This window comes from Zonotrichia leucophrys, chromosome 8 (assembly GCF_028769735.1).
Source record: "Zonotrichia leucophrys gambelii isolate GWCS_2022_RI chromosome 8, RI_Zleu_2.0, whole genome shotgun sequence".
Lineage (NCBI taxonomy): Eukaryota > Metazoa > Chordata > Aves > Passeriformes > Passerellidae > Zonotrichia > Zonotrichia leucophrys.
This window is the reverse complement of record NC_088178.1, coordinates 18,741,610-18,768,781: the sequence shown is the minus strand read 5'-3', so window position 1 is coordinate 18,768,781 and position 27,172 is coordinate 18,741,610. Positions and strand designations below refer to the sequence as shown.

The 27,172-nt window shown below is 39.4% G+C and overlaps 1 protein-coding gene across 2 annotated transcripts in view; it reads right to left on the bottom strand.

The window, feature by feature from the left end:
• Positions 1 to 27,172, bottom strand: part of LOC135451108 (vitellogenin-1-like) — a 43,998-nt gene that overhangs the window by 5,143 nt on the left and 11,683 nt on the right. Inside the window, exons 10-31 of one of the 2 annotated variants that reach the window (XM_064719997.1) lie at positions 26,511 to 26,633; positions 24,735 to 24,953; positions 22,485 to 22,702; positions 22,308 to 22,405; positions 17,892 to 18,016; positions 17,707 to 17,808; positions 17,503 to 17,622; positions 17,060 to 17,249; positions 16,878 to 16,971; positions 16,580 to 16,765; positions 11,530 to 11,674; positions 9,789 to 10,008; positions 8,738 to 8,907; positions 7,235 to 8,101; positions 7,096 to 7,152; positions 6,073 to 6,279; positions 4,903 to 5,109; positions 3,614 to 3,756; positions 2,959 to 3,097; positions 1,658 to 1,793; positions 779 to 965; positions 290 to 387 (exon numbers count right to left, since the gene is read on the bottom strand). In XM_064719997.1, the coding sequence (XP_064576067.1) occupies positions 290 to 387; positions 779 to 965; positions 1,658 to 1,793; positions 2,959 to 3,097; positions 3,614 to 3,756; positions 4,903 to 5,109; positions 6,073 to 6,279; positions 7,096 to 7,152; positions 7,235 to 8,101; positions 8,738 to 8,907; positions 9,789 to 10,008; positions 11,530 to 11,674; positions 16,580 to 16,765; positions 16,878 to 16,971; positions 17,060 to 17,249; positions 17,503 to 17,622; positions 17,707 to 17,808; positions 17,892 to 18,016; positions 22,308 to 22,405; positions 22,485 to 22,702; positions 24,735 to 24,953; positions 26,511 to 26,633 (4,051 nt within the window). The remainder of the gene's footprint in view (positions 1 to 289; positions 388 to 778; positions 966 to 1,657; positions 1,794 to 2,958; positions 3,098 to 3,613; positions 3,757 to 4,902; positions 5,110 to 6,072; positions 6,280 to 7,095; positions 7,153 to 7,234; positions 8,102 to 8,737; positions 8,908 to 9,788; positions 10,009 to 11,529; positions 11,675 to 16,579; positions 16,766 to 16,877; positions 16,972 to 17,059; positions 17,250 to 17,502; positions 17,623 to 17,706; positions 17,809 to 17,891; positions 18,017 to 22,307; positions 22,406 to 22,484; positions 22,703 to 24,734; positions 24,954 to 26,510; positions 26,634 to 27,172) is intronic. The other variant, XM_064719999.1, reaches the window with a different exon arrangement.

Below are 27,172 nucleotides of genomic sequence, written 5' to 3'. Positions count from 1 at the left end.
CTCTGTGACTATAACGCGAACCTTTTTTCTGAACAATCACCAAGCTGGGTAAATGATAAGAAAGGGCTTTATTCACCTGTCATTGATGCTGGAGGAGTAGAAGTAAGAGTATATATACTATAGGAATCATGAACATAAGTCACTACAAAACTTAAAAAGTAGTCCTTAGTTTTCTCTTTGAATTAATACCACTTATGTTTTCTTTACACTGAGATTTTTCTGTGAAATTTATAAAATCTTGATATTTAGCTCCCAGGTCAGTCCTGGAAAACTGGCTATCACAACTTACCTTTTGCATACACAGAACTTCCACTGTGTGATAGAACTCGCTGTTCATTGTATGCCACAAGGAGAGACCAATTTGAGGCAGGACTGATTGTGATGTTCCTTAAGAAAAACCAAAAAAAAAAGAGAATAAATTAGCGGTCAAATATGAAAAGTATAGATATTTGTGACTATCTGAATTTGAATGAACAAGCAGTTTTCTTTCCAAGGTGCAAAATTCACTGGGACTGTGGGTTTTAGTAGTCAGCCTTTAAAGAAAAGACAGCATGGGCACTTAGTGAGCAAGTTATCAGATACTGGTGGCTGTGGAATTCAAGACAAGAGCAACTACACCATTGAGCCTCAGACAAGGATTCCTTCTAGAAATTCTTTCTTTCCCATATGTCTTATTGAGAACCAGTTTCAGCTAGAAAGTAGATATCTCTTACTCCTAGAGTGATTTCCTGAGGAACTTTGTACCTAATTTCTAAGCCTCAATATAAATCACACTTACGCTGATGTTGTATTTATGTGAACCTCTCTTGAGAAAGATTGAGGATCAACCTTTCTTGTAGAAATGATGAACTTTGGGTATTCCTTACAGTCTTGAACCACAACCAGGTTGCAGCTTTTATTGAAAGAATATGAATGGCTCACACGATCAAATGTTTTGAAATCTCTCTCCCCGATTTCACACGTGGCTGAAAGACAAAACCATAAAAGAAATGGCAGATGTGACCACTGTAGGTGCTGCTGTGAGACTGAACTCTATGAGATTGAACTACCCAGCAGACTTGAAGAAAACATCACCTCCTTGGCAGAAGCCAGAGTCTGTAAGGACATGAGAACACTACAAAATAGCTACCTGCTGTAGATTATACCAGTATTGATTTTGATTACATGCCAAGCACAAAACTCAAGCTAACAGGGAATAAAATGTACAAAATTCTTGAGAAACTGGATGCCATAACAAACTGTGATAAAAACTCCCCATTTCCCTTAGAAGTGCTAGGCACCAACCAGGAGAAACTTATGTGACTTCTTTTTGAATAAAATAAACTGGACAGAAAATATGTGGACTCTCCTGTGCCCATCACCTGATGCCTCTCAATGCAGAGCTAGCTCTTTCTCAGGGGGAGCAAACGAAAACCTCTAGTCCTTGAAGACAGAAGCAATTCCCAAACTCTGAATGTTTACAGCAGTTTGAAGCCTCTTCATTCACCTGCCAATAAACCTGCTTCTCTGTGAGGGAACGAGCTGCTGGAAGCAGGGCTACAGATGGATGCTATGCTGCCCTGTAAGACCATTAGAAGGAAAGGCAAGGCCCAGCCATGGCAGAGTATGATCTACACACATTGCTTATTCATGAGACAAACATATAAGTAACATTTACATTGATCTTCTTGTGCTATTTGTGAAGCTATTGCAGGCAATAAATTCCAGGCAGTGATGTCTTGAGTCTCATAAGCTGGAGACGGGTCTAAGGGCAGAGTGAATGGCAATCGGAATCCCTGACAATAAAGTGTTACCTGAAAAAGCAGAAATGAAAATACATTAAGATAAATTGAACCATATGCTCAAGATATGACTGCAAAAAAACTCTCTCTTATCTTGGGAAAAAAATCCCTTGAAGATGCATTTCTACAATTGCAGTTGTGTTAGTCAGCAGAACGTCCCTTAACCTTCAGCTTTTGTGAGAAATCATTATTATCTCTTCTAGTCATACTTGACTTTTTGAGAAATATTTAAGAACATTGAAAAGTAACTGATAGAGACGAGTTTAAATGATATGTGAATGACTTAAAAAACAGGCTAACAAGTTGAGTAACTGAGATGATGGATGTGTTTGGAAAAATGAGTCTCATCCATTAAGGGCTGAAAACTGGCATGTTCAGTGGTGGGGTAAGATCCTCCACTGTAGCTATAAATTATATTTGCCAAGAGAATCAAATGAATGCCTAATGCACAGACTTCCTCAGGATCACATATTTAAGATCCTGCCGTACTGAAGCACTGTGGTGGGTTAAAGACACACAAGTTTCTGTGTATGAATTGCTAGCTGTTATTAATTTGCCAGAGATCCATAGGGGAAATTATTCAAAGAGGTGCATAGGAATTTAGTGGACAAGGACCAATTAATCAGTGGGACTCTGCAGACCAGGCCTGTGCAGGCTCCTGTGACAGGGTGACTAACTGCTCCAGTTTGGTTATGGCCGAGGTGCATTTGTGGCTGCTCAGGCCAGTCACATCAAGCACGGTTACTGCAGGTGTGGGACTGCAGTGCCAACACACACGGCTGCTCTTTGTGGCTGCAGCCGTGTGCAAAGTGCTCCCAAGGCCCCCTCCATCTGAGACCCTCATTCAGGAACTGGTCAAACTGGGTAAAAATGCATAAAGGTGTGAGTGCAGAGCAGTTATACCTGAGACAATTTGGCCTCTCTGCTGTTCTCCAAATGCAAATAAAATATTGGACTACAGAGCCTGATTTTCAACTTACTCCTGCACTGGGCCAAAGCAGCACAAAATCAAGGGAGCTGTTGTATGTATTTGAACACCCACCTCATACTGTGAGGTATGTAGCAGATTCTCTAAAAGGCAATGTTTTGTTTTTTGTTTCTTTACGTTAAGTGTCAAAACATTCTAAGTTGAAAATAATTTCATTGAAAGAAAAACTTAAATAAAAATTTAATGTACCTCAGGAGCTTTAATTACTGTATCAATTGTTCGTGGAGATGTTGCAGCTGCTCTTACTATAAATTCATGAGATGGATTTCTCTGGTGTACTTCTGAGAAGCCCAACACGAGCGCTGCACCAGGAATGTATTGCATGAATCTAGAGATAAACAAGATGTGACAAATTCAGGTGCATGAACAAAAGCACACATGGGATGGTGAGGGCTACTGCAGATCCAAAACCTCAGGAAAAAATGGAAGAACTGAAAAGTTGAGGAAATATTACTTTGGGTCAAATTAAATGGTTGATTTTATCAAGAAGAAACACATTGGTTTTATTTTGCCTATTTAAAATGGTTATTTTTTGAGATTGAATAGAAGAATATTTTAAAACATAAAGGCATTTTGAAAATAAATAGAAAGTAATTTAATATGGAGAATGAAATCAAACACAATTTTAATATATTTGGAGGCTATCATTTAATATGAAATGTGTGGAAAAAATAGAACACATTCATAAAATACTTGTGCACTACTGAACTTGTGGTTACCATCCAAGCACCACCCAGACAAGTATGTTTGCGTTGAAAAATTTCATCCACTCTTTCAGTGTCTTTCAAAAGCCAAGTAGGGTAAAAAAGTAAAATAAAAATTTAGGAAATAGTGAATTACATACTCTGTGCTTGTCTTTTTTATCCAGGATGGAAGCTTTCCCCACTGCACCTTCAGCTGTGCAGCTGGCTTCTTTGCTAGTTGTCCTGTGGTAGTTGCTGCTTCTATCCTGTAATCCTGGCACTCCTTGCCCCATCTCAGTCTGGCCTTTGTAAACAGGGAAACAGTCACCCAAAGTTCAGAAAAGAATCCCAGAATGAACTTTGACCATTTCAAAATGTAAAATTTTCTTTCACCAATTTGTGCATTGATCCTTCATATTTCCAGTCTTTAAACAGGCTCACAGAGAAATGTTGACTTGTTCATGCAAAAGCTAAGGCATAGTAGGAAAAAAGTTTTCTGGTCTGTGCAAAACTACATACACATGTTCCTGTCTCAAAGCAGCTGCAAAAAGCATGTTGAGATTTCCTTAGATGTGGTAACTTCTTAATAAATATGTATTTTTTCTAGAAGAGGACTGCACTATAATTTCTTTTTTTTTTTTCCCCAAGACTTCTTGATTTGAACCCACCCCACTTTCTTCAATAGTGAATGTCATGCTGAATTTGTTAATTGCAGCTGCAAAAAGCAGAGATTTATAAATTGTTGCACAAACATCTCTTGTTCTAAAAAACTCATGGGAAGCACAGCACAGGGATATGCAAAAACAGTAAGGACCTTTTCCTTCATTTGTGATGCTCTCTTTGGCATCAAACCATTACCCAACTTTGCTTTTTCCATCTTTTCATATAAATCCTAGGAAATACAATGTAAATATATTTGAATTATGAGTCTTTTGAAATCACAGAACAGTCTGACTTGGAAGGGACCGAGAAGGATCATCCAATTCCTTCCAGAAAGAGTTCAGCTCCTGAGTGAATGGCCCATACAGGGATCAAATCCAGTGTCCTTAGTGTTATCTAAACACTGCTCTAACCAGCTGAGCTAAACTTGGGGTCAATAAATTACATACAGAAAACTAGGCAGATTTCCAGACAAGAAAACTCATAGTAGAACAGATAATAAATACTGATGAAGAAGTGAATTTTTCAATTTTTTAAAATGCTTCTACTGGTTATATTTTGATTTATCTTGAAAATCAATATTTTTTTTTGCCAGAGTTTGAAGTGTGCGAGTATTTCTTTATACTATTTTCTATATTAATGGGGAAATATTTTCTGAAACTTCCCCAACTTTATGAAAGATTAAAAAATAAGTATGCCTTTCCTGTTTAATACTCTTAATCAGCAGATTCTCTGTGCCTGCTCTGGGCTTTGTGGATGTCCCTCTGTGCGAAGCTGCCTGGGCACTTACCTGTGCTTTCAGAGGCAGTATCACAGCATCAGCACACGCTTTCCAATTGGTTTCAGCCAGCTGAACCACAACTAGTTGCACATCAACTTTGGCAGCATCAGAACGAACATATGCTGTGGCTTGATAACCTTGATTTCTGCTGTCACTCCTCACTGCCTGCGCCACAATCGTGATGCCAGGTGGAATTACGTCTCCCAGGAAGTTGCGCTGAAAAAGAGCCCCCGACCATCTGTGTTTAAGGATTCCTGTGTGCTCACCAGAGAGCCTGCAGCCCAGTTAATGTGCACTGATAGCAGGCAGCAGCCCTTGTCCTTCACCAGCTTAGTTTGCAGTACACATTTCTATATCCACAATAGTTAAAGATGAATTTGGTTGGAAACTTACTTATTCAAAGACGTGATTATTTTGATGAGGGATCCAAGATGCTTCCAATCTATCTTTGTGCATATAGCAAGGTTTTGTTCATTATGGTAATGTTCCAAATAGTTGCTTTCAATGTGTACTAGAGACATTCAGAGTAATATACACATTCACAACTTATTTTGCTATACTACAGTTTCTTCAAGCCAATCAAATATTTTGAAATCCTGCTTAGTAGCAGAATTTCCCATGACATTGCCTGCATTTGCAGAGCTATTTGTTCTATTATTATGTAGATACCTTTATGCAGTACAATTATAGAATACTGTGTGCACAATAAAGGTAAAAGCAATCTGTGCTTAATGGGCCTTCACATTTACCAATCAGTAATGTCCATGGAAAGTCTGATTTTAGTTATATTCTGCATGCACTCATGACCTCCAGTCTACATTTAAAAATAATTAGGCAGACTTATTTATTTCTTCCTCATTTTTACCTAAAGCAACTGATTTTGTATTCTGGGCTTTCACAGGATAAAGAAAATTATTTCCTCTTTAACTCACAGCTACATTCCCTTCAACATGTATAATTTCCAAATCCAGGCTTTCACATACTGCAAATACCTTCAGAAATGAAGGAAAGGAAACAGACAAACCTGAACACAAGGGGATTAAAAAAAAAAAAAAAGAGGTTTTTTGGGGGGAAATATCTCAATGAACTTTGGCTTTCAATTTTAGTGGCACCACATCTACAGCTCCTGCTCAGCAGCCAGCTAAGCCTGGCTGCTCTGGGTACCACACGCACTTGTACCTCACGTGTCAGGCTGGAGCTGTGGCTGTGGTGGTGGATGCTGACTCTTTTGCTCCTCCTGGAGTTGTGGGCAGAATTTTCTCCATGGTGGTGGTGGTGGCTGCTGCTGCTGCTGTCACTGCTGCTGCTGCTGCTGCTGTTTCTGTGGCTGCTTCCCAGCTCAGAGGAAGATGATGATGAGCTGCTTGATCCTTTATGATCTGGATGCTATGAAATAAAAAAAGGTTAAAAATCTATGAGGTAGCTCCAGTTTTACAGTGTAAATATCAAAATCAGAGCTATCAACCTCCCTTTATAGGTAATGGACTTGGACATATCTAGAGTGTTATTTTTATTTCCATTTATAGACATGAATTTTGTTGGTTTGGAATGTGCCTTGCATCCACCTGAACATCTATTGAAAAAAAGACTGCACAGATACTGATTGCAAATAGCAACATCACACCGTTCGGATCTAATGCTAGGGAAAATGAAAAGTGGCATTTCATAAGTGGTCAAATACACCCATATCCAGAAAAAAAAGATAATACAATTTTATGAATAACACTATAAATCATCTTCCTTTTTCATGTGCAAGGTATATAATAGCTGTACAGGTAACACCTACAAAAGCCACTCCATTATCACCCTTCTAATATATGCTAAAAATAACTCTGAGCCATAATGAGTACTGAACCTGGTTTCTGAAAAAAAACTGTGTAATGATTTTTCCATGGCTGCCTAAGAACTGTGAGCATAACTATTCCCATTGGAAGGTGCAACTTTTTTATCATTTCCCCCATGGTCTTTGTTAACCTAGCTTTGGCTGCATTTGTGTGTCCTGACCCAAGTGCTGCAACACCAAAAGGATGGCATGTAATAGCATATTAGTAATAAATCTGCTTTTTTTTGTTCATCGTAAATATTGTTATTGGGGGTTATGGAATAGTCAAGGGAATTGGCCCAAATAAGGCCCTTCAGTAACAGGTTTGATCACATCAGCTGCAGCTACCATGGCAATGTGCACTTGAATTAGGCACCTACCCAATGGACGTGAGCAGACTTGAAGCGGAGACTGTATACTTTTGGAAGGTGATATTCCTACAAAATTCACAAAGAAGTTATCACCTACAGGTCAGTCAAGATGGCCTCCTAGCAGAAGTCAAAGTATTAGACATTTTACCCATTCTGTGGAAGTGTGACTACTGCCACTGTGAACTCGGGACTTGGCATGGTTTGTCTCAACTCCTCGGTCAGATTTGCTGCGCCAGCGGGAAGCACCAGTGCTCTCACTGCTGCTGCTGCTGCTGCTACTCTGTGTTTTAGGCTTCTGCTCACGGTCACTTCTCTCTCCTTCAGCAGCACTGGCAAGTGGAAATGATGTGGTCTTGGACTGCTTCTTAGCCTTATGCTTTACACCAGATGCTTTGCTACTGCTGCTGCTACCTGCGCTGCCTCTGGTACTGCCTTTGCTGCTGCTGCTCTGGCTGCTGATACCACTGCTTCTGCTGCTCCTGCTGCTGCTGCTGTCCTTGCTGCTGCTGCTCTTACTACTACTGCTTTTGCTACTGCTACTATTGCTCTTGCTACTGCTACTACTGCTCTTACTACTACTGCTGTTCTTGCTGCTACTACTGCTGCTGCTCTTGCTACTGCTGCTCTTACTGCTACTACTGCTGCTGCTCCTGCTACTACTGCTGCTGCTCTTACTGCTACTACTACTGCTCTTACTGCTACTACTACTGCTGCTCTTACTACTACTACTACTACTGCTGCTGCTCTTACTACTGCTACTGCTGCTCTTGCTGCTACTACTATCACTGCTACTGCTATCACTACTACTGCTTTTGCTGCTGCTGCTGCTACTGCCCCCAAATGGGTAGAACTTCTTTCCTTTGGCTTTGGACTGCCCTGCTTTCAGATTTATCTGGGTGCCTCCCTGTGATGCTCTGTCATCGGAGTCGCTGCTGGAGGGGCTGCTCGTTGTACTCTCGGCACTTCCACTGGCGCTGCTGGCACTGGATGATGAGCTCCTGTGTTTTCTTGTCCCCTAGTCAAGGGTAACAATGGAAAAAAAATATTTTTCTGTGCTCCTGCAAAATGGTATAAGTAAAATCAGATGCAGACATCTCTGAATCTCTGCTGCCTTAGAAGACAAGGTGTATGCTTGATAACATCTTTGCAACACATCACAATAATTCAAAGGCAATTTCATAATAATGTGTTAAACCCACACATAAGCAGAACACCCCAAACACTTTTGTGATAAGGAGCGTGTGTAGCAGTTGTTGGCCTCACAATGACATGTAACTGGTATCAGTAATGACAATGCTGTAGCTGTCACTGTCTCAGGGCAGGTTGTGTAGCTGGTGTCAGAGCATTTTGCTGCAGTTGCAGTAGCTGTAAATAACAGACTACTTTTTGGCCACACAACAGCTATTTTATCTCTTACAAGAGATTTTCAAAAAAGCATGTAAAACCAACCTGCTCCTTCTAATGTCTTTCACTTGCAGAAAGGATGAGTGCAAACAAAAGACCTGCTGAAAGACTTGTGTATCCAAAACTCTGTCTTTATTTTCCACTTTGGCATAATATCTAAACAAAGGAAGCTACTTAGTAGAAGGAATAAAAATAAGCTTTGTGTAACATCTCCCATAAATTCAGAAGTGGAATTTTGCAGCAGTACCTGATCATCAGTGTCAGCAAGGATTTTCTTCACTTTTTTAATTGCTTCTTTTCTGGAAGATGCTTGTGCCTTTGGATCTTCAAATGTTACTAGACGTATCATTTTTGTAGGAGCTTGGTCTCCTGCTTGAATTGTGACTTGTATTTTTTCAATAGGTGCCTCAGTGGAAACTGAAATTGCATGACAATTAGTATTATTGTTACTATTAGCAACTGAATGAGAGAATAAGCCAATTTCACCATAATTTATTCAGCCATTTTTTCTCAAATATAAATGTTCAGTGATTATTATTGGTATTGAGCAATTTTGTTAAAAAATTTCTCTAATAGCTAAAACACTTATTAATGGCAAACAAATTTTAAAATATTACCATGATACGAGATTCTTTTCAAGTCAATAAACAGAATGATCAGCAGATTTAAGTCAAGTGAATTGGATTATTTAAAGAGATAAACCATGGGTTAGAGAATTAAATGTCAGACAGGAATTGAGGCTTAAGTCTTGAATGCTAAAGAATGGCCCAATGGTTAGGCCATTAGTTTGATACTTAGAAGACCTAGATTCAGTGGCCTGCTGTGCTTTTATTTCTTATGATCATGGATTAAGACATTAAGGACTAGATCCTGGCAGGGTTAATCCATAATTCCCTTTTAGAGTCTGGGTTTTAGAATGTAGCTACAGGACACTGCATCAGATCTGTTGCCCATGTCCAATTGCTTCGTGCTTGCATCCCAAATCCAATGATTCAGGATGCATCAGACACACTCTGCAGGCACAGATCAGCTCTGCTTGACGCTGGCCACGCTGAGCGGCATTGCTGGGAGAGCTGGGAAATTGCTGCTCAGGCGGCTGGGGGAGAAATGGATTCCTGCTGTGAGCACAGGCTGCTGCCAATACTGGCTGGCCTGGTTCTTCTAATTGTAGATTTAGTGGTACTTGAGATGCAAAAAATACATATGCACATATACATCTGTATCTATCTATATGTGTGAGTGTGTGTATATACACATCTCCACCCACTATGTTCTCTTTTGTGTCCACTTGTTTTTACCTGGCTTGAAGCTGATTCTCAGGGCGTGCTCTCCAACCAGGTAATAAAGAGGCAGGTTTTTGATAAATGCTGCGTGCACGCTTTTCTTCTCAATGCACACTTGAACTCCAAATGTGCTCGCATTGAAGCACACGGACTGAACAAATGGCTCTTTTTGGGAAGAGGAGCGTCCAGAAGAAAAGGGATTTCGAGATGAAACATCCTCTGCAGACTGTCTACCCTATGAGATAGCACACACATCAGACTAAAATGAGAGTAATTACCTGCACGTTATGCATCATATTTTGGTAACAGTACCTGTGCTCTGCAGGGGGAATTAACCAGTTTATTTTAGATAGCAAGGCAGTGACATAGAACAACTTGGTTTTAAAGTGGAAAAAATTATCATCTGAATGGGTTGATTAGACTAACTACTGTAAAAAGAGCTTCAGGTTGTAAGAATGGGAAATTATATAAAAAATTAATTTCAAATATTTAATTTTGTTTCCCTGGAATATTAGACAGTGTTTAGAGGTTCTTGACAAAACTGACTGTGCTTTAGACTCACTGGACTTTTTTCCTTTGATTTTTGACATGTCAGACAACAGAACTTTCAACTATGTCCACAGAAATTCTGAGTCAGATGAGATCTAACATGAATGTGACACTATATCAATTAAATGGTCAAAACAGATCATGTATTAGAAATTTCCACTAAAAACTATGTAATTTACATGTGATAAGCAATGCTTAGAAAAGAACAAATTAAAATTAATTAAAATTGGAATCAAATCCATGAAATGAAAACTATGATTTCCTGAAGCAATGAAGCAAACACCTAAAGACATAATAATCACAAGATTTCGTTTCACATATAATTCATGCTTGCAATTAGTTTTTTTATGCAGTTTATCACGTCTCACAAGATTACAGCCTTGCATGAACCCTACCAAAAACCCGGAATTTCTGGTGATACTGAGAAATGCTCCATTCAGTGCCATTTTTCAGCTGCTGTTCATTTAAGAATAACTGTGGAGTGCTGAGTTTTCAGGAAGGGCAGCACAGAGGCACAAAGCAGAAGGAAGTTTGTTCCAGGATATTGGAAATTGCTCTCACTGATAGCACGTTTGTCTATTGACTTCTCCATAGGAAAGTGCTGTTCTTGTCCTCTGTTCATCTCTTATTTTATCTGAAAACCCTTCAGAGTTGCAGGATAACAAAGAAACCAGACCAGGACAGTGTATTCCTGCCTCTGTTGGTCTGAATGAATTCTCACAGCGATGCCTTCACAGCACTGCCTGGATTAGAAAGCCTGTCCTGGCTTTAAGGAAACCTGGCTCAGGAAGTCATGACACAAACTGCACTCTGTGCTCGAATCAGGACGCTTATAGGCATTAAGTTTGGCTCTCTAAGTCGAGCAGTGAAGCATCTTGTGGAACATTTGTGACTGCCCCAGGAATGTGGTGCTTCCATAATGGTTGCGAAGTATTTTAAAGATTGTGGGCCTGTAGATGGCAGTGCAAAATTAATTACCAAAGAAAATGCTTTTGCTTTTGACAAAGTGTTGCGAGTTTGATGTATTACACTCCAGATTTTAAAATAATGTTACTATAGGGCTATTTGTGTTATTAGATTGAACCTGACTTATTTGAGTGAATCAGCATTGGTCAGAGATGAATTGTAGCCTTTCCTATAGAGAAAAGAAATGGTTCCCTACTGTTTAAAAGCCCAAAAAAGAATAGTCAGACACTACATCATTTACCCTGATGTTATCAGTCTCGCCTGATGCAGAATCTGAATTGAAGGACGTCTTCATTAAGTCAGGCACTGCTTCAGGTAAAAGAACTGGAGTCATCTTACTAGCAGCCAAATCCCCAATATTTCGTGTAACAGCAAATGTCTTAGACCTGCAGAATAAACATTAGAGGAAACCTGTATTGATAAAGCACTGCTGAGGAACAGACCTGAATAATGCCTTGTAGCCTGCACTCAGCAACAAGTATCATACCTTGCAAATTGCTTTACAGATATTTACAACATCCTTCCTGTTGTGTTTTCAAGGACTGCTAAGAGTCAATAAAGACAATCTCAGGGGCAGATAGCCCAGTTAGAATTTTAGAATCATGTGTACAGGTTAAAAACCTTTCAGTTGATTGAATCTTCATACTCTAACACCATGAAAAACAGCATGCTTAGAAGCCTGGCTGCGGATTATATTATTAAATTTTTGAGTTTCCTATTTTGAGCTCATGGACTTTTAAATTTTTATATTCATCTTCTGTGTCTTCACTGCAGCAGCCTTGGTTCTAACTTCTTTTGACATTGTATTTGGAAAAATACTGCCATAACTTCAAAAAACAGCCTGGGAACTGGTAGCTACTGAATGCTGTTTCCTGTGCAATTTTTATTAGAGCAGAATTGAAGAAAGGAGTGTGAAATCATGAAACTAAGTGTCTCCAGCTTGATTTAAATTCACTAATACTCATGCCTTGGCCATGACTTGGCAAGAGGTCAAGAGAGTTGAGCAGGAGGGTTAAGAGCCTATTTATGTAAATCTTTCTGGTACATTGTTTCCAGTGTTGTGAATTCTAAGTGTATTAGTCAGGATCCCAGATTAGAGATAGAAGGTGCAGCATCAGGCTGAGGCTCTCATGGCAAAATATCCTGAACCCCTGGCTGCATACCCCACATTCTTCGTGGAACTTGTTACGGTGCTGTGAACTATGAGCTTTGTTTTGGGTCAGAGAAACATCTCGAATGCTGAAACACTTTTGAGAGACACAAAGCTATTTCCCTCAGCTATTAACACTGTGCTAGCTCTACCTTATTAGCCATTTATCAGCTAACATCCGTCTCAAAATTCCCCATGTGCTCTTTCTCAAGGATGAAGCTGATCTCTTTGCCCTGGGGCTTTTGTGGTCTGCCAATGGAGGTGGCTGCTGTGACAGTGAATGGAGATGGTCTCAAAATGGTCTCTATTTTAATACGGTCCACACTGTACTAGCCTGAGCAATTGCAATCTAACCTATTTGAAAGATGAATTTGTATTCATTTGATAGCCCTCTCTTCCTCTTGAAGGCTCCTACCGTGCTGTGTGCAATGTAAAGCACACAATTGCTCTTCATGTGGAACACCTCAATAAAACGTGTGTCACCTGTGGGCTTTGTTTTCTTTTCCATCTCTCTCTTTTTTTAGATAAGGACATGACAGCAACGCTCCACGCTGGGTGATAGGAGAACCTTGAAGAATGGAATCTGAAATAAAATATTCTCCCTAACAAGCTGAGGGGATAAAAGAAAATACAAATCAACTTGCATTTCAGATAGCTCATCTGGGTAAAGAGACAAAAAGGGAAATGGTTTTATTTTAATCCCATTCAATAATTCAAATGACCACTGAACTGCAGGCTGGATCTCCAAGCAGAAAGCCCTGGGGTTTCTTTTCCAATTTTTTAAGTATTTTTATGCCAATAGTCTACTCCTGCCACCTAATGAAAGCGAAGGATCGATTCCTCCCTGTTGAGCACAGAGAGCCGACAAATGTAGCTGCATCACAGGTGACACATGTCAATGTCTGCAGAATCACACGGCACAGTAAAAATAGGCTACAAGAGCCAGCTCTGGTGCTTTAACAAGAAAAAACAGTGACAAAGAAGGCCTAAAGCTATGGTATGAAAGAATCTGTTCTCTCTGATCCCACACAAGGGAGGAAAAATAAAAAGGAGATTTTCCAATATGTATTAGTGCATTTTTTTGGATGAGAGAAGAAGCTGTGCTATAATATAAGCCAAACTCACTGCATGGGTAGGGGACAAGCAACTCAGCTGTGTTGGACACACTGATGTTTGAGAGAGTGTGGCCTTTGAGCTCTCCTGTCCCCCCTAGGATGGGGACAGGAGAGCTCAAATGTCTGTTTAAAACAATAAACAATCAACAAAAACCTATTTTTCCAGGTTTTGAAGTACAGCGTGACAACACATGTAAATAAATGAGCAGTGCTCCCCAAACACACCTTGCTGCCTCAACAAGATCACTCTCTGCATTCTCTGCTATATGTGGTGTACTATGTTGGACAAAGAGATTTACAATTACCTGGCTCATCTTGCAAATAAGATGCCTATGTGAAGCAATTTCTGCTTATCCTACAGCTAAAATAAGCAAAAAACCTTATGATACAAGCTCTATTCATGGTTATGCATATACTTCAGTAGGCTGTCATTATGAATGTGTGGTATATTAGCAAAGTGCATTCTCTGGCAGCTCTCCATATTTATACTTTAATCACAGAGCTCTAATTTCCCCTGAAATTTATTTGATTTTTACTTCTTGTAAATTTTGTTTAAAAATATGTTGAAGTAGCCATCTGTAGTATACTAAATAATTATGTTAAAAGAGCCTTAAAAATAACCATTATTTTAATTAAATTTTGATAGGATTGAATTGAAACACATGTTATATATTCTCTCCATAGTACGATTAATTACTGTGCTCTGATTTTTGCTATAGAGAGAGTTGAGCCCATAATGTGCTGATTTGTCTTGGGAATGCAACATCTCTATCACCAAAGTTTTCTATTTTTTTTTTCTTCTTTTGAGCCTGTGATTACTAACCTGAATTTCTTTTTGGCTCTTGAAAATTTATATAAGTCCCACTGCTGTGACAGGTTATAACCTTTATGGTGTGTAGGATATAAATGAACCTAATACTATTGAAAACTGTTTGCTTCCTATGTCTGAATACCAGAGATGATGGGGAAAATAATACCATGCCCTGTCTAACTTTAATGTCATGGGACTGTAGAAAGTAACCTGCTGACCATCAAGACAGTGCCCAATACGAAAATGTTTTGAACAGAGCTTACAAACACATGAAAGATCAATAGCTTTCTAGGACTATTTCTTGAAATGGGGTATTTAAAGCTAACAAGGGAAGTTGTCACAATATCCCTAAAACATTGACTTCAATTGGATCTTTATTATTTGGTAGGTCTATGTAAAAGGAAGAAAAAGGCTGTGTTGAATTAAATTTTTCACTCAGTCTATATAGCTATATATATCTATATATTTATACATCTATATATCTATCTCCTTTCTGTCTACCGTGCCTGCTTGTTTTTCTTCATGCCTCTAAGATTTTACTTTGCTTGGTCTTTGACCTCCTCAGTGATGTGGTTCAATGTTACATTCTCTAGTTATTGCTTTGCCTTCTCTTGCACTCATTGCTGTTTCATTGCTCCGTGTGGTTTCCACTGGCCATTTGTTTTGTAACAGTGAATGGGAATGCTTTTTGGAGAGAAATTGATGGTGCTAGAAGTCATCTAGTGAGTATTAGCTTTCTCATATACTTGGCATTATGGAGCTATTTCCAAGTGACTACTTCACTTTATAAATGGTAATGCTGCAGGGTCTAGAGCAGGGCTTGTGCTGGAACTCGTGGGCTTCTCTGCTGTAATACCTTGTTTCTGATACTGACTTGCTTTATGCTTAATGGCAATGCATTTAACCCTTTTTCTGTCTCATTTGATCTCCCCTTAAGTCAAAGGAGGAAAATATTTTTTATCTATTTGCAGGGAGGATCCTTCTGCTAATATTTCTCTCTGCTTGAGGCTCTAAACTCCCCATCAGTATTCAATATTCTCATTTCAGTTCAGTGTGCTTATTGAGTTCATTAATATCTGCCTCCCTCTCTCTAACAGTGGGAACTAGTGAGAGCTGTTGCCTGCTGTCCCTGATGACCTTAGGAGCAGGCTGTCCTGGCCTCCATAAGAAACTGAACCAAAAAAAACCATGCAGCTAACTTGTCATCTCTGAAATGCTGAGACCCTCCCTACCTCTGCATGGAGAGGACCTTATTACAACCACACTTGATGGAGAGGAGGAATTGTCTTAGGGAGGAGGATGAGATGTCAAATGCACGTCAAATGGTCTGTGACTATTGAAGGACAAGGGAAAATAATGATTAGCCTAACTGGTGGCTAAATGGAGGAGACCTGCAGAGCATGTCTGGGCTAGCAGCCATGGATGCTAATTGCAGCTGGATCAAGCAACTGATCTCTTTTGTTACGGCTGTATTCCTAGATTCCTAGAACAGAAACTTGTTAACATTTCAGTGGTTTGTATAATCGCTGATTTCTGTTGTCAGTGAAGCTTCTTCCTTTCTGAAGAATTTTCAGCTTCTCTTTCTCAGGCTTTTTTTTTTTCATGTGTGTGCGTGAGAAGGTTTTCTAAGTTTGGTCTACTGCTTTGATTCCTTGGACATATTCTTTCTGTTTCCTCCTGCTCTTTGCATTTGTATTTCCATCTGTTTTCATTTGTTTGGCATCTGGCTACAACAGTTTTCCAGAGTGTATTGTAATTGCATGCACTGATAATAAATCAAGGTAAGAAAACCAAATGGCAGCCACAGGGGAACAAAGTAAAAACATAAGAAACACCAAACACTCTATGCTTCAAGGCATCTAATGAAAATATAGATGGGTTAACTGTTCTATCTGATAATCTGGCTTATATCTTACCTAGTGTTTCCAGTTCAAATATTTTTATCAAGATAGAAATTTTAGGTAATTTGTGTTTCAGATAGCTTATGGATCTCAACAACTGAGATATAGTCCTAAGGAGTATTTTCAGGTGAAGGCCACAGAAAGTAACACATATTTTCAAGCAAAGCTTTAGTGCATATCACTTCATTTAAAATGAACATTAACTATACCAATCACCACCACTTATCCAAGCTGTAAGTCAGAGACAAGATTCCTAGATGTATTTGGGTGACTCTGCTTTGCTACATAGAAAGATACTAAGTGCTGTGTCTTACCTTATGGTAACTACATCAGTCTCATCTTTACATGGTGGGATTTCAATTTTGATATTTTTTTCCTTCATCTGGATACTGGCAACAACATTCACAGGTACATGAGCATTCATTTCGGTGCGTGCTTCCAGCCCTGCCTGGACTGTGTGTGTATTAATTCCCATTACAAAGGTCACCTCCTTGGCCATGCTGAAAAGGTAGAAGGAGGGTATAATTATGTTCATGCAGCAATCAGCTGTTGAATATTTATGGTCTCTGTCACTTGAAAATATTATTCTTTTATTTTATACTAAATACTTACCTTAGACTTGTTTTGGATCTCAGCTTTATGTTGGCATTTAGTAACTCAGTCAATTTGAAATCAGACTTTGGAGAAGGTGTAATCTGTGCTTGAACTATTAAAAAGAAAGCAAGGAAATGGTTAAAAACGCCCTCCAGTCCTAGCAAGAATGTTTGTATTGCTAAAGCAATGAGCTATGTTACCATTTCCTGCCACTTTTGTGATGGAAGAGTAATAGAAGCTGGTCTCTGTCGGGAAGCCAGTGCAGGTGGGCACAATGCGGCGGATCTCAGAGGACAGGAGAGCCTTGGTCCACTGCCTCCCTACACCACTTTGAAGGCTACTGATTATTCTCCTTAGTGAAGGGATTTTTTCATCAGATCCATACCATGCCTGCAATTACAGAGTTCAACATGTCTAAATAAGCAGAACTTGAATATCATGATCCGTGTCATTAACTATGCCTCAGGGGAAATTCTGCCAGCAATGATTATAAATAATCCTGATCAAAGCTTGACCTTATTTGCCTTGATTAATACTAGAGACAAAAACCCCAATCATGGATTTATAAAAGGGAGAGAATGCATGAAAGTAACAGTATTGTAGAGATTTTGATGCTTGGGTAGTGGTGCTTTAAAAATGATACCTGCAGTGCATTTTGAATGGCGTTTTTATCAAGTCCACCAAAAAACAGCTCTTGGCCAAACATCTTCAAGTAGCCTGATGCAAAAGGTTTGTCACTGGAGAATGCCTTCCAGTCAGAGAGCTGTGTGAGAAGATTAAAAAAGCCTGATTCTTCATAACATCTGAGAAAGCAATATCAGAGATTTTCTTTTCCCCCAGAATTTACCGTTTTCAGGATTTTCTTGAAGTTATAGTCAGCCTCCCAGTCCCTGTCAGGAGCGTAACCTTTGGCAAACAACTCCTGCAGTCCTTCAGCTGCTATTCCTACCTGTGGGAAGGAAAAGCGCAGGTGCCAGTGGATGATGGTTATAAGAAGGGATTAGAGGGCAAACTGTGGGTAGACCCAATTACCTCCAAGGGATCAGCCACTCTTCCAAGGAAATGTGCCCGTAGCTGGGACATTGCTACAGTTGGAATTAAGCTACCTGCATCATTCAATACCAAATACTTAGCTGCCAGCCCGCTCATAAGGGACTCTGCAGAGAAATAGGCAGTAAGACACAGCACAGTTAGTTTTTAGTTCAGAATGTGCAGATTATATCTATTTACTAATTTAATAATCAATATCATATGAGCAAGACCAGAAAACTTAGCTATAAAACTGATGTTCTGAAACAGTTATAAACAGAATATTCTGAATTTTTTAAGTAATAATGGGCAAAGCTACAAGCTCACTGTTCACTGCATGGTGGTTATGCCATTTTTCCAGTTGCTTTTGCTATATCATAGAATCATAGTATGGTTTGGGTTGAAAGCAATCTCAAGGATCATCCAGTTCCAGCCTCCTTCCATGGGCATGGGAACTCTCCAGTAGACCAGTTTGCTGAAATCTGCATCCAACCTGGCCTCGAATACTTCCAGAACTGGGGCATTCACACTTTCTCTGAGCAAGCTGTGCCAGTGTCTCATCACCCTCACAGTAAAGAATTTCTTTGTAATATCTAATATAAACTGATTCTCTTTCAGTTTGAATACATTCCCCTTATCCTGTCACTCCATGGCTTGTGTAAAGCTGCTCTCCAGGTCCTTTGCACGCTCCCTTCAGGTGCTGGAAGGCCAGAACTAGGTTACCCCAGAGCCATCTCTTTTCCACACTGAACAGTCCCAATTCTCTTAGCCTTTCCTCATGGGAGAGGTGCTCAACCCATCTGATCATCTAGCTAGTCCTCCTCAATCCTTGCTCCAACAGGTCCAAATCTTTCCTGTACTGAGCATCCCAGAGCTGGATGCAGCCCTGCAGGTGGGGCTCACAAGAACAGAGGAGAGGTGCAGAAAATACCCCTTGTCCTGCTGGTCAGGCTTCTTTTGCTGCAGCCCAGGACACAATTGGCTTTCTGGGCTGCAAGTGCATGGGGCTGGCTCATGTCTAGGCTCTCCTTCTGCAGCACCCTGAGTCCTTCTTGGCAGGGCTTCTTTTGATCTGCTCATTCCCCAGCCTGGATTGATATGGAGGGTTGCCCTGACCCCTGTGCGGCATCTGGCACTTGGTCTTGTTAAACCTCCTGAAATTCCTATGGGCCCACCTCGTGAACTTCTCCAAGTATGGAAAATATGCCTGTCCATATCATTTACATCCAGTCACACTCTGTAAAATCAGCTTATGAAATGCTTTTACGAGACGTCATTTAGGGCACCTTGACTAAGGAGATGAGAAATGAAAACAGATTTGCCATCCTTTGCTAATAGTTCAGGGAAAGTGATACAGATGTCCTGTAAGGACAGATGGTGAGCTATAGATTTGTCTCTCAAATGACTCAAAGACTATTTAATAAATCTAGTCCCAAATGCTGTAAACCTCACATGAAATGCACCAGTTGTTAAATTATTGATAACTACTGAGTGAACTTTGAGCAAACAATTTGTTTCTACTTATTTCTCTATTTAGATATATAATCCATAATGTTCTTCAGTACAGATAATCAGTGCAGAGCACAGTCAGGAATTCTTCCCAGTTCTGGCACAGTTAGATTCTGTCCTGTTTTATGAGTTAAAGTAATCCCTTTGCTTTTCTAAGTTTCCTTAGGTTTCAAGAGAAACAAGGCTGACAGGGTATGTCAGCATCCTTGTACTTCCTTCTAGCACTCCTCTTGTCTTCCTACACCTTCTGGAGAATAGGGAAATATGTATGAACTGTAATTTTGCCAAATTGCCTTCATTGTTTTGCTGTATGAATGTACTGTGTTATCCAAAGTGCTGGGCACTATCTACCTACAGCATATGAGATTCAGAAACAGCCCCTGCAAACAAGACACAGGCATTTATGCCACCCCACTTTTGACAGAGGAATAAGTGGAGAACATTCAGTAGATAGTAATGATGATCCTATTAAAAAAACCAAACAAACAACCAAGTGGTGACACAGCGGGACATTACTAGTGAGTTGACAGAAAACAGAAATGTGAAGACTAGTTTTTCTCTGCATGAGCTTAGCCAAGGCAATGCCAGGTGTTTTCTGGACAGGACACTAAAACTGAGGCACAGTACTTAAGTGAATTTGTTAAATTTTTTATGTTCTTACCACAAAACCAATAAGTTAAAAAGTCCATGGTACTTCCTGATACTCAATAAGAAGTATTGCTTAAAGTTAATAAATAATTATATAGAATTCATTGACTTGAAGAGAGCAGGAATATTTTCCACACCTCGGGCATTACATAGTGCTAATACTCCAAGAATATATTTGCCATTTCACCATAAGAGTTTGATGACACCTGCATATATTTGATTAATGTCTTACCCCAAAGATGGGGGAAAGAAAACTTAGTGAGACAAGAAAGCAGTCTTTGGTACATATAAACATCAGCATACATTTAACTATATGAATCTGTGCATATTAAGAATCAGATTCTCACAGTCCTCACACTGAGCCACCCCTTTGATTTCAGCAGCAATGTGTAGAGCGTGAAGGACTATTTGTGGTGGTCATGTGTGACAAATTCCAGAGCAGAGATAGATTCAGCTGACATTATTTCCTGTCATTAAAAATTCAGCATCTAGCACCACAAAGATCTGCAATGCTGGGGGCAGATTTTTGTTTTTATCAAGGAAATAGGTACTGCGTTACAGCCGTCACTATGGTAACTCTTCCAGAATGGACTCACAGAAAAATATTTTACCTGTGGCTAGTGGAGACAAATCAAATTAGAAATCCTTTTCCCATGCTAGTGTAGTACAAGATTGACTTAATTTAGCTGAGTTATGCAAGTCTAAGATTAGCATGTGTGAGAAAAGGATCTTGGTTTTTATTTTTCAGGATGAGGACCTACCTATCCATGGTAGCCAAATTACTGACAATGGTCTTCACTAGGAAGTAACAGCAATTCCCTGATATAGTTCATTTCCAGGCTACAGCCAAAATAAAGTATTCCATTTCACATAGCCTCCCTCATACGTATTGCACCCTTCTTTCTCACTGTGTGAAAATTTGGATGGCTTAATTTTAAAAGCAAAAATTAGAAGACAAAATGAGTGTCTAAACCAAGAAACACATATCTTCATATTAACAGAAAATGTATCTATCCCTGAATGTATTTTAAGTAGTACAAATGTTCAGTTGGTGCATATTAGTGACTGTGACTCTTTGGACAGTTGCTGTCTCCATCACTGAGGCAGCAAGCACATGTATAATATAGTATTGTGATTCTTACAGAACGTATTATATTTATTTCTATTATAGCGAATATTAAATGGCCACATAAAACCCACAAAACCAGGGCAAGACAACAAAGATTTACAAAAGTCTTTCACACCACATCCCTGTCTCCAAAAAGGAGGCAGCAGTACTTGTAGACTCAGCACTGTGGATTTCAGATGTTTCAGAGTGTCTTAATATTGATTATTTTGAGAAGAATCTCAATACATACCAGTGAATGACAAAAGTTCTAAAAACATCCAACTCCTGATAGATAAACAGCATGCATAAGGAGACTGTGTTTGGAGATATAATCTCCCAAGTCTACCAGATACATATGCCAAGTCATTGAGGCTGTCATGGTCATTTACATAGAGGAGTTGCTTAAAAAATTTACTGAGAAAAATAACATACATGGAAAATAGCAAAAGCTACAATGTGGCCCAATAAAACTTCTCTTCTAATCTGGTCCTTCCCTACTTTAACTACATTTTTATTTGTAACTCTGATGTAACTGGCCAGTCTCCTGATACCATACATGGATCTGCTCATTGTAGTAAAGAATCCTGGTAGGAAGATGCAAGAAAAATCTTTAGACAATAAACCTGATGTAGCTGCTCCTGGGTGCAATAAATTGTCTCATCTGGATGTTTTCAGAGTTTTCTGTTTCACTGGGCACGATTGTTGGGGTGAAGAGCATTCAGCATCACATTTGGATGCAGCAGGAGTTGTAGGCGTTCAACACTGGTAGAAATTAATCCACTTCAGCAGCAATTTAGGTCCCTTCTGTTTGTTTGGTGCTGAACAATGGTATGAAATTGTTAAGCACCACTGAGAATACAGCATTTGATACAGGAGCATGTGCCTCCCTGACTAATGAAAACGGAGGGTTAGAGCCCCACAAGCCCTCTGGTAATTTCATGCTGGCAGTGTACAATGCAAAACACACAGGGACATAAAAACTCTTCACATGGAGGGTCTGACATTCTCATATTTTTTTCACTGAAGATCAGAAAACATGGAGGAACAACAAGCAGCCTAACAGCTGGCTAGGAGAATTTTGCTCTTATACTGTACAATTTTTTCCCCCACATATTCACCAGTGTACATTTTCTACAAAACCTTCTGGATCTTACCTTTAAAGATGCTGAAGCGGAAAACCTTGCTGAACTGATATCCAGACCTGTCAAACTTGGGACTTAGAGCTCTGACAGCCATCCTGCAGGCAGAACCCCTGGAAAAGTTCAGTGAGCACATTAACATTCCAATTAGCTTGCAACAAGTGCTTCTCCTAGGAGGGGAATTTTCCTTACAGCACTTGAAGATCTGGATCTGAGCTTCTGCCCAGGGCCCTCAAGTGAGAGTAGATGAAACTTGCCACTTGCATGCTGGGCTCCCTCAGCACAGCATCAGCTAATGTCATCACGACTGGGAGACCTGGCTTGGTTTCAAGTAAAACCGCTGCAGCCAACATTCGGATTCGAGGATGAAGTTTTTGATTCAGGAAAATCTCAAGGGTAATAGCCTGGACCTGAAAATAATAGATATATCCAGATTTACTGTATGTTTGAACATTTTGCTAATAACCATCCAACAGCAGTGAATTATCTGTTTCATCAACAGCACAGTAAAAATTTGGATTAATTAATTATCATGGCAAGAGTGTGGTTTCATAGTCCATGGGCTGGAAGGGGCATTATGGTAATGTAGTCTGACTTCCTACACAATCAAAGCCAAAGAACTTCACTGGATAACTTCTACATCAAGTCTTTATTCCTTTTTTGAGCTATCCCACTCTAGGTAAAAGAGATTTCATGAATCCATTACATACCTGAGAAGTGATTTCAGTAATCATTTATCCCTCTATATAAAGGTACAACTTATTTCTAATAATGTGATCTTCTGTGGTACTTTCTGCTAAATAATAGAATAAAAATGAAATAAATAAAACCCAATTTACTACCAGAAATCTCTATGCCATATAGGCAACTTAAACCAAAATTCAAGGCAACAAATGTAGTAGTACTTGTGGTTGATGTGTTCGCCCTCAGCAATATTCACCACCAAGAACAATTTTGTACCGGAACCTTTGCAGTTTCCAGGGGGGCACAGGAGCCTTTGGCCCTCACTTTGAAATGGATATGGATGATGTGCCCCTGTTCTGGCAGCCCTTCTGCACAGCCCTGTCCTGCCTGGGAGAGAGCACATCCATGAGCTCTAATGAGGAATGACCCAGGAAACTTCAGCAAACTTTGGAAAAACCCTGACTGGTTTTATGAATTTGAATATGTTGATTATCAGATGTCAATGTAGATGAGGTGACAAAGATGCAGTAGGCCTAAATTTTCAAATTAAACAATAAAAAAAGGCCATGAATTATGTACATTTAATCCAAATATGGGTGTGTGCCTAGCTGCAAGCCAGGAATTGAACTGTTTTTGGAACAAAAAAAAAGTGGCCACAATCATTAACTTGTTCCAGATCAATTTTCCCCAAACAAAATGCATAGGAAATGAAACTGAATGGTCTGGGGCACCTGTGGAAAGCCAGGCCAAAGAGTAATCAGAGATGCAGTGTTGGTCTCAAACATCAAATTGACTTTTTTTTCCCCCAGAAAATACTTTAACTTCTACCCTTGCAATTCTCTCCCCTCCCTCCCCTGCATTTCCCCATCCAGCTCCTGCACTCCACTAAATTGTTTCTTTATTCTTTTGGTTAAAAGCATACCCTGGCTCACTATTGTCTGTGGATCAATATATGCACTCAAACTGGGAGGCACATGCAAAAAATGAATATAATGGAAACACTGATACTGATTAGTAGGTGAATAGTTAATGAAAGCTTTTATTTTACCATTTTATATTAAGAATTTACTTATATAAAACAAGAAATTTCAGCATCAGGAAAAAGATCTTGAAAAGCTTGAAAAGGTTTCCATTTAAAAGCAGATTGCTTCCAAATGAAAACGATTGTAAAGTGATGTCTGTGGTACATGAGAGTGTTCTGGGGTAGGCATTGTATGTGAGATCTAATAATTATCTCAGTCAGGGACAAAAGTCACATTTAGTAAATGCTCTGTTTATGACTTAAGCCCACACAATGTCTGTAAATTTGTAATTAGGATGCAAACCCCTGGTATCTATTTACAATAAAATCTGGTCTTGAATTACGATTAGATGTGACACTCAGTATTAAATGTCAATTCTCTGAAAACCTTGTTTTGTGGTTCTCTCACATACCAAAGGTGAAGTAGTACTAAACACATTTGGGTCAATAATTTAGTTTTCTGTCTAATGTCCTTGGAAATGAAATGTTTGCAATGGAAATACCGATTTGTCTTCAACAACAATGAATGTACCCTTTTAATGGGATTTTTTGTTGCAGTCTGAAATACTGGAGGTTAATGTCAAAAGAAATAAGACATGCCTACCGAGGAATGGCTAAGTATTTTTTTTAAATAACGTTATCTTTAAAAAAAATAGATCTTTTTTTCCCTCATCACCCATTATCTGTTAGCAGCTTTGTAAGTGGAACTCAGAAGGGCAAAGGAGGCATTTTCTTACCATTTTAGGGTCTTTCAGGCCTATGTTTTTCAGGGCCATCACAGCAGTCACATGGACCCTGAGTGGCAAATCTGAGGCACCAGCTGCATATCCTGGCAAAAACTTCTTGATGTGCTTGATGCTGGCTGGATGTCCTACATTCCCAAGGGCTTTCAAAGCCAGGGAAATTTCTTCTGTGCTAGACTTGCTCAGTGCCTCTCCTGCAAAGCCATGAAGAAGCTGAGAAAAGAAAAACAGATCTGTTGAGTTCAATTCCAGCTCTTATCTATATTCCATCCACCAGCCTGTTCTGGGGTTTGACTTCTATAATTTCAGTTTGTTCAATTCATTTATTTTAAATGTTTTCAAATTCTTATTTTTCCTCATGAATAGAACATTTTATTCATAGAACAAGAGTAGCTGCACTGAACAGCTTCTTCTCACTATACCTTAAAGTTACCAAGTAAGATTTTTAAAGGAAAAAATAACAGCTTGGACCTAGCATCCACTGGCTTTCAAGGTAAGCTGGTAACCCTGAAATAATGCTGCTTGAGCATCTCTCTCTTGTGGTTGAAGATGGGTGCAAAAATACAGATACAATTAAACCTTCAGACCCTTAAAAAAGATTCCTGAAGATATGGATCATGGTGGTGCCCTTAACCAGCTATGACAGCCTCTTTTCAGTGTGGATCAATTGATGGAAAATGAGATCTCTGCCAACAATTAGGTTATTTTACAGCCTTCATTGTAAGCGACTGGATCACACTTCCTTTAGTATGGCAAGATTAGAAGTAGCTGTCTGAAGGCTGAATAAAAGCAAATAATTAAATCCCAATAGATAACAGTTTAAAATGATAAGAAATGGCTCCAAAAAAGCAACTGAGATGTTGAAGAATAATTTCAATACAGACTGTGTAGTTTAAAATAACACATTTGAGATCCCTTGATGGTGCAGAAATAGTCTACTTGGTATTACTGATCAAATGAAAGGACGCTGGAAATGCATTGAATAAGCCTAAACAGTCATTTGCTCTGGGAAAGAATTTTCATTCTTTGACACAGGGTTTCTCAGATTTAATTAGCTCAAGAGCCTTGGTGGCGATTGTAGCACAGGAGACCAATGTAGGAATGTTGGCCATGCCTATGTACTGCAGGAAAAACATCTTGTCAGGCATGCAGTGTAATTGGAACTCCTTGCTCTCACTGGGGATGGTGGATTGATGGGTGCCAAAGACTAAACACATATTTCTCTTTCCTTTGCTGTTACTGGCTGAGTGGTTGGCTCCACAAAACTTGACATGCATTTTTAGAACTGGGAAATGCTATTCAATGACTACTCAAATTGTTTTGAAGCCTGCTGATTAAAAGCAGTGTAGAGCAGGGAGAGTATTACTGCTGTTATAACAACCTTATAGCCTATATTGATGACTGGGCTCTGCTTCTGGCTAGGATACATTAATTCTGACAAAAAACCTGGGCTTTTGTATCATTTAGTTAATTTATAAATATACATAATGCCTATATTTAAAGTATTTTTGAGCAATGTCACGGGACTTCATTAATAATTGGCAACAAAGCACTCAGAGACACTCAGATAGAAAGTATTATGAATTGTTTGCTCTTTCCTCTCACTTTCTTTTGTGTTCTAATCTAAAGATAAAAATGCTGTATTTAACCAACTGGGGTTCCTTTCCCCAAAGGAAACGCTGCAGTGAAGCGAAATACAGCTTTCTGAATAATGAAGAGAGAGCTCAAGGCTTAATTTTTCTTTTAAATGATAGATAACCCCGTGGTTACCTGGAGACACTCGGAGCAGGAGTCTGAGGAGGAGCACTGCTTGTGGCACAGGGACGCGTAGCTGAGGTGGCAAACCTTCCCAAGCACGGAGCTCGAGCGTGGGCAGTGCTTCTTTACTATGAGCTGGGGAGAAGGCAGCTGGTTGTTACTACCATTAATGAAGAGAAACATTATTGAAAAATATGGTTCTGCCCAATGGAAGACAAAATTGGGCTTTTGATATTGTTTTTGTTGATGGATTTTCAGTTAATCTGTGGATAGTGCTGTATTTGACACTGTAATTGTAAAGTAACACCAAGTAACATCTGGGAGGCAGATCTATCTCTTTTACAGTGTTTCACATTTAAATTTGGCATAGCCTATAATCGAAAGGGAAGAAATCACCCAGTCATGGAATGGAAAAATGCACATTATTGAAGAAACATTCATCATGTTTTGTGATTGCCTCAGCTATAGGTGCAATGAATTTGAGATTTGTTGTGAATGGACATCACTGCTTGGGCAGAGAGGAATATCTTTTATACATGTAGGAGCTGACAGGAGGCACCAGCCCACTGGTTTCTTGTGTGGGAAGCAGAGCACCAGCACACAGTAACAGTTGGGCTGTCAGGGCTTTCACTGGGGGAAAAAATCTAGTCTGGGGTTCATCATCTCTACTTAGG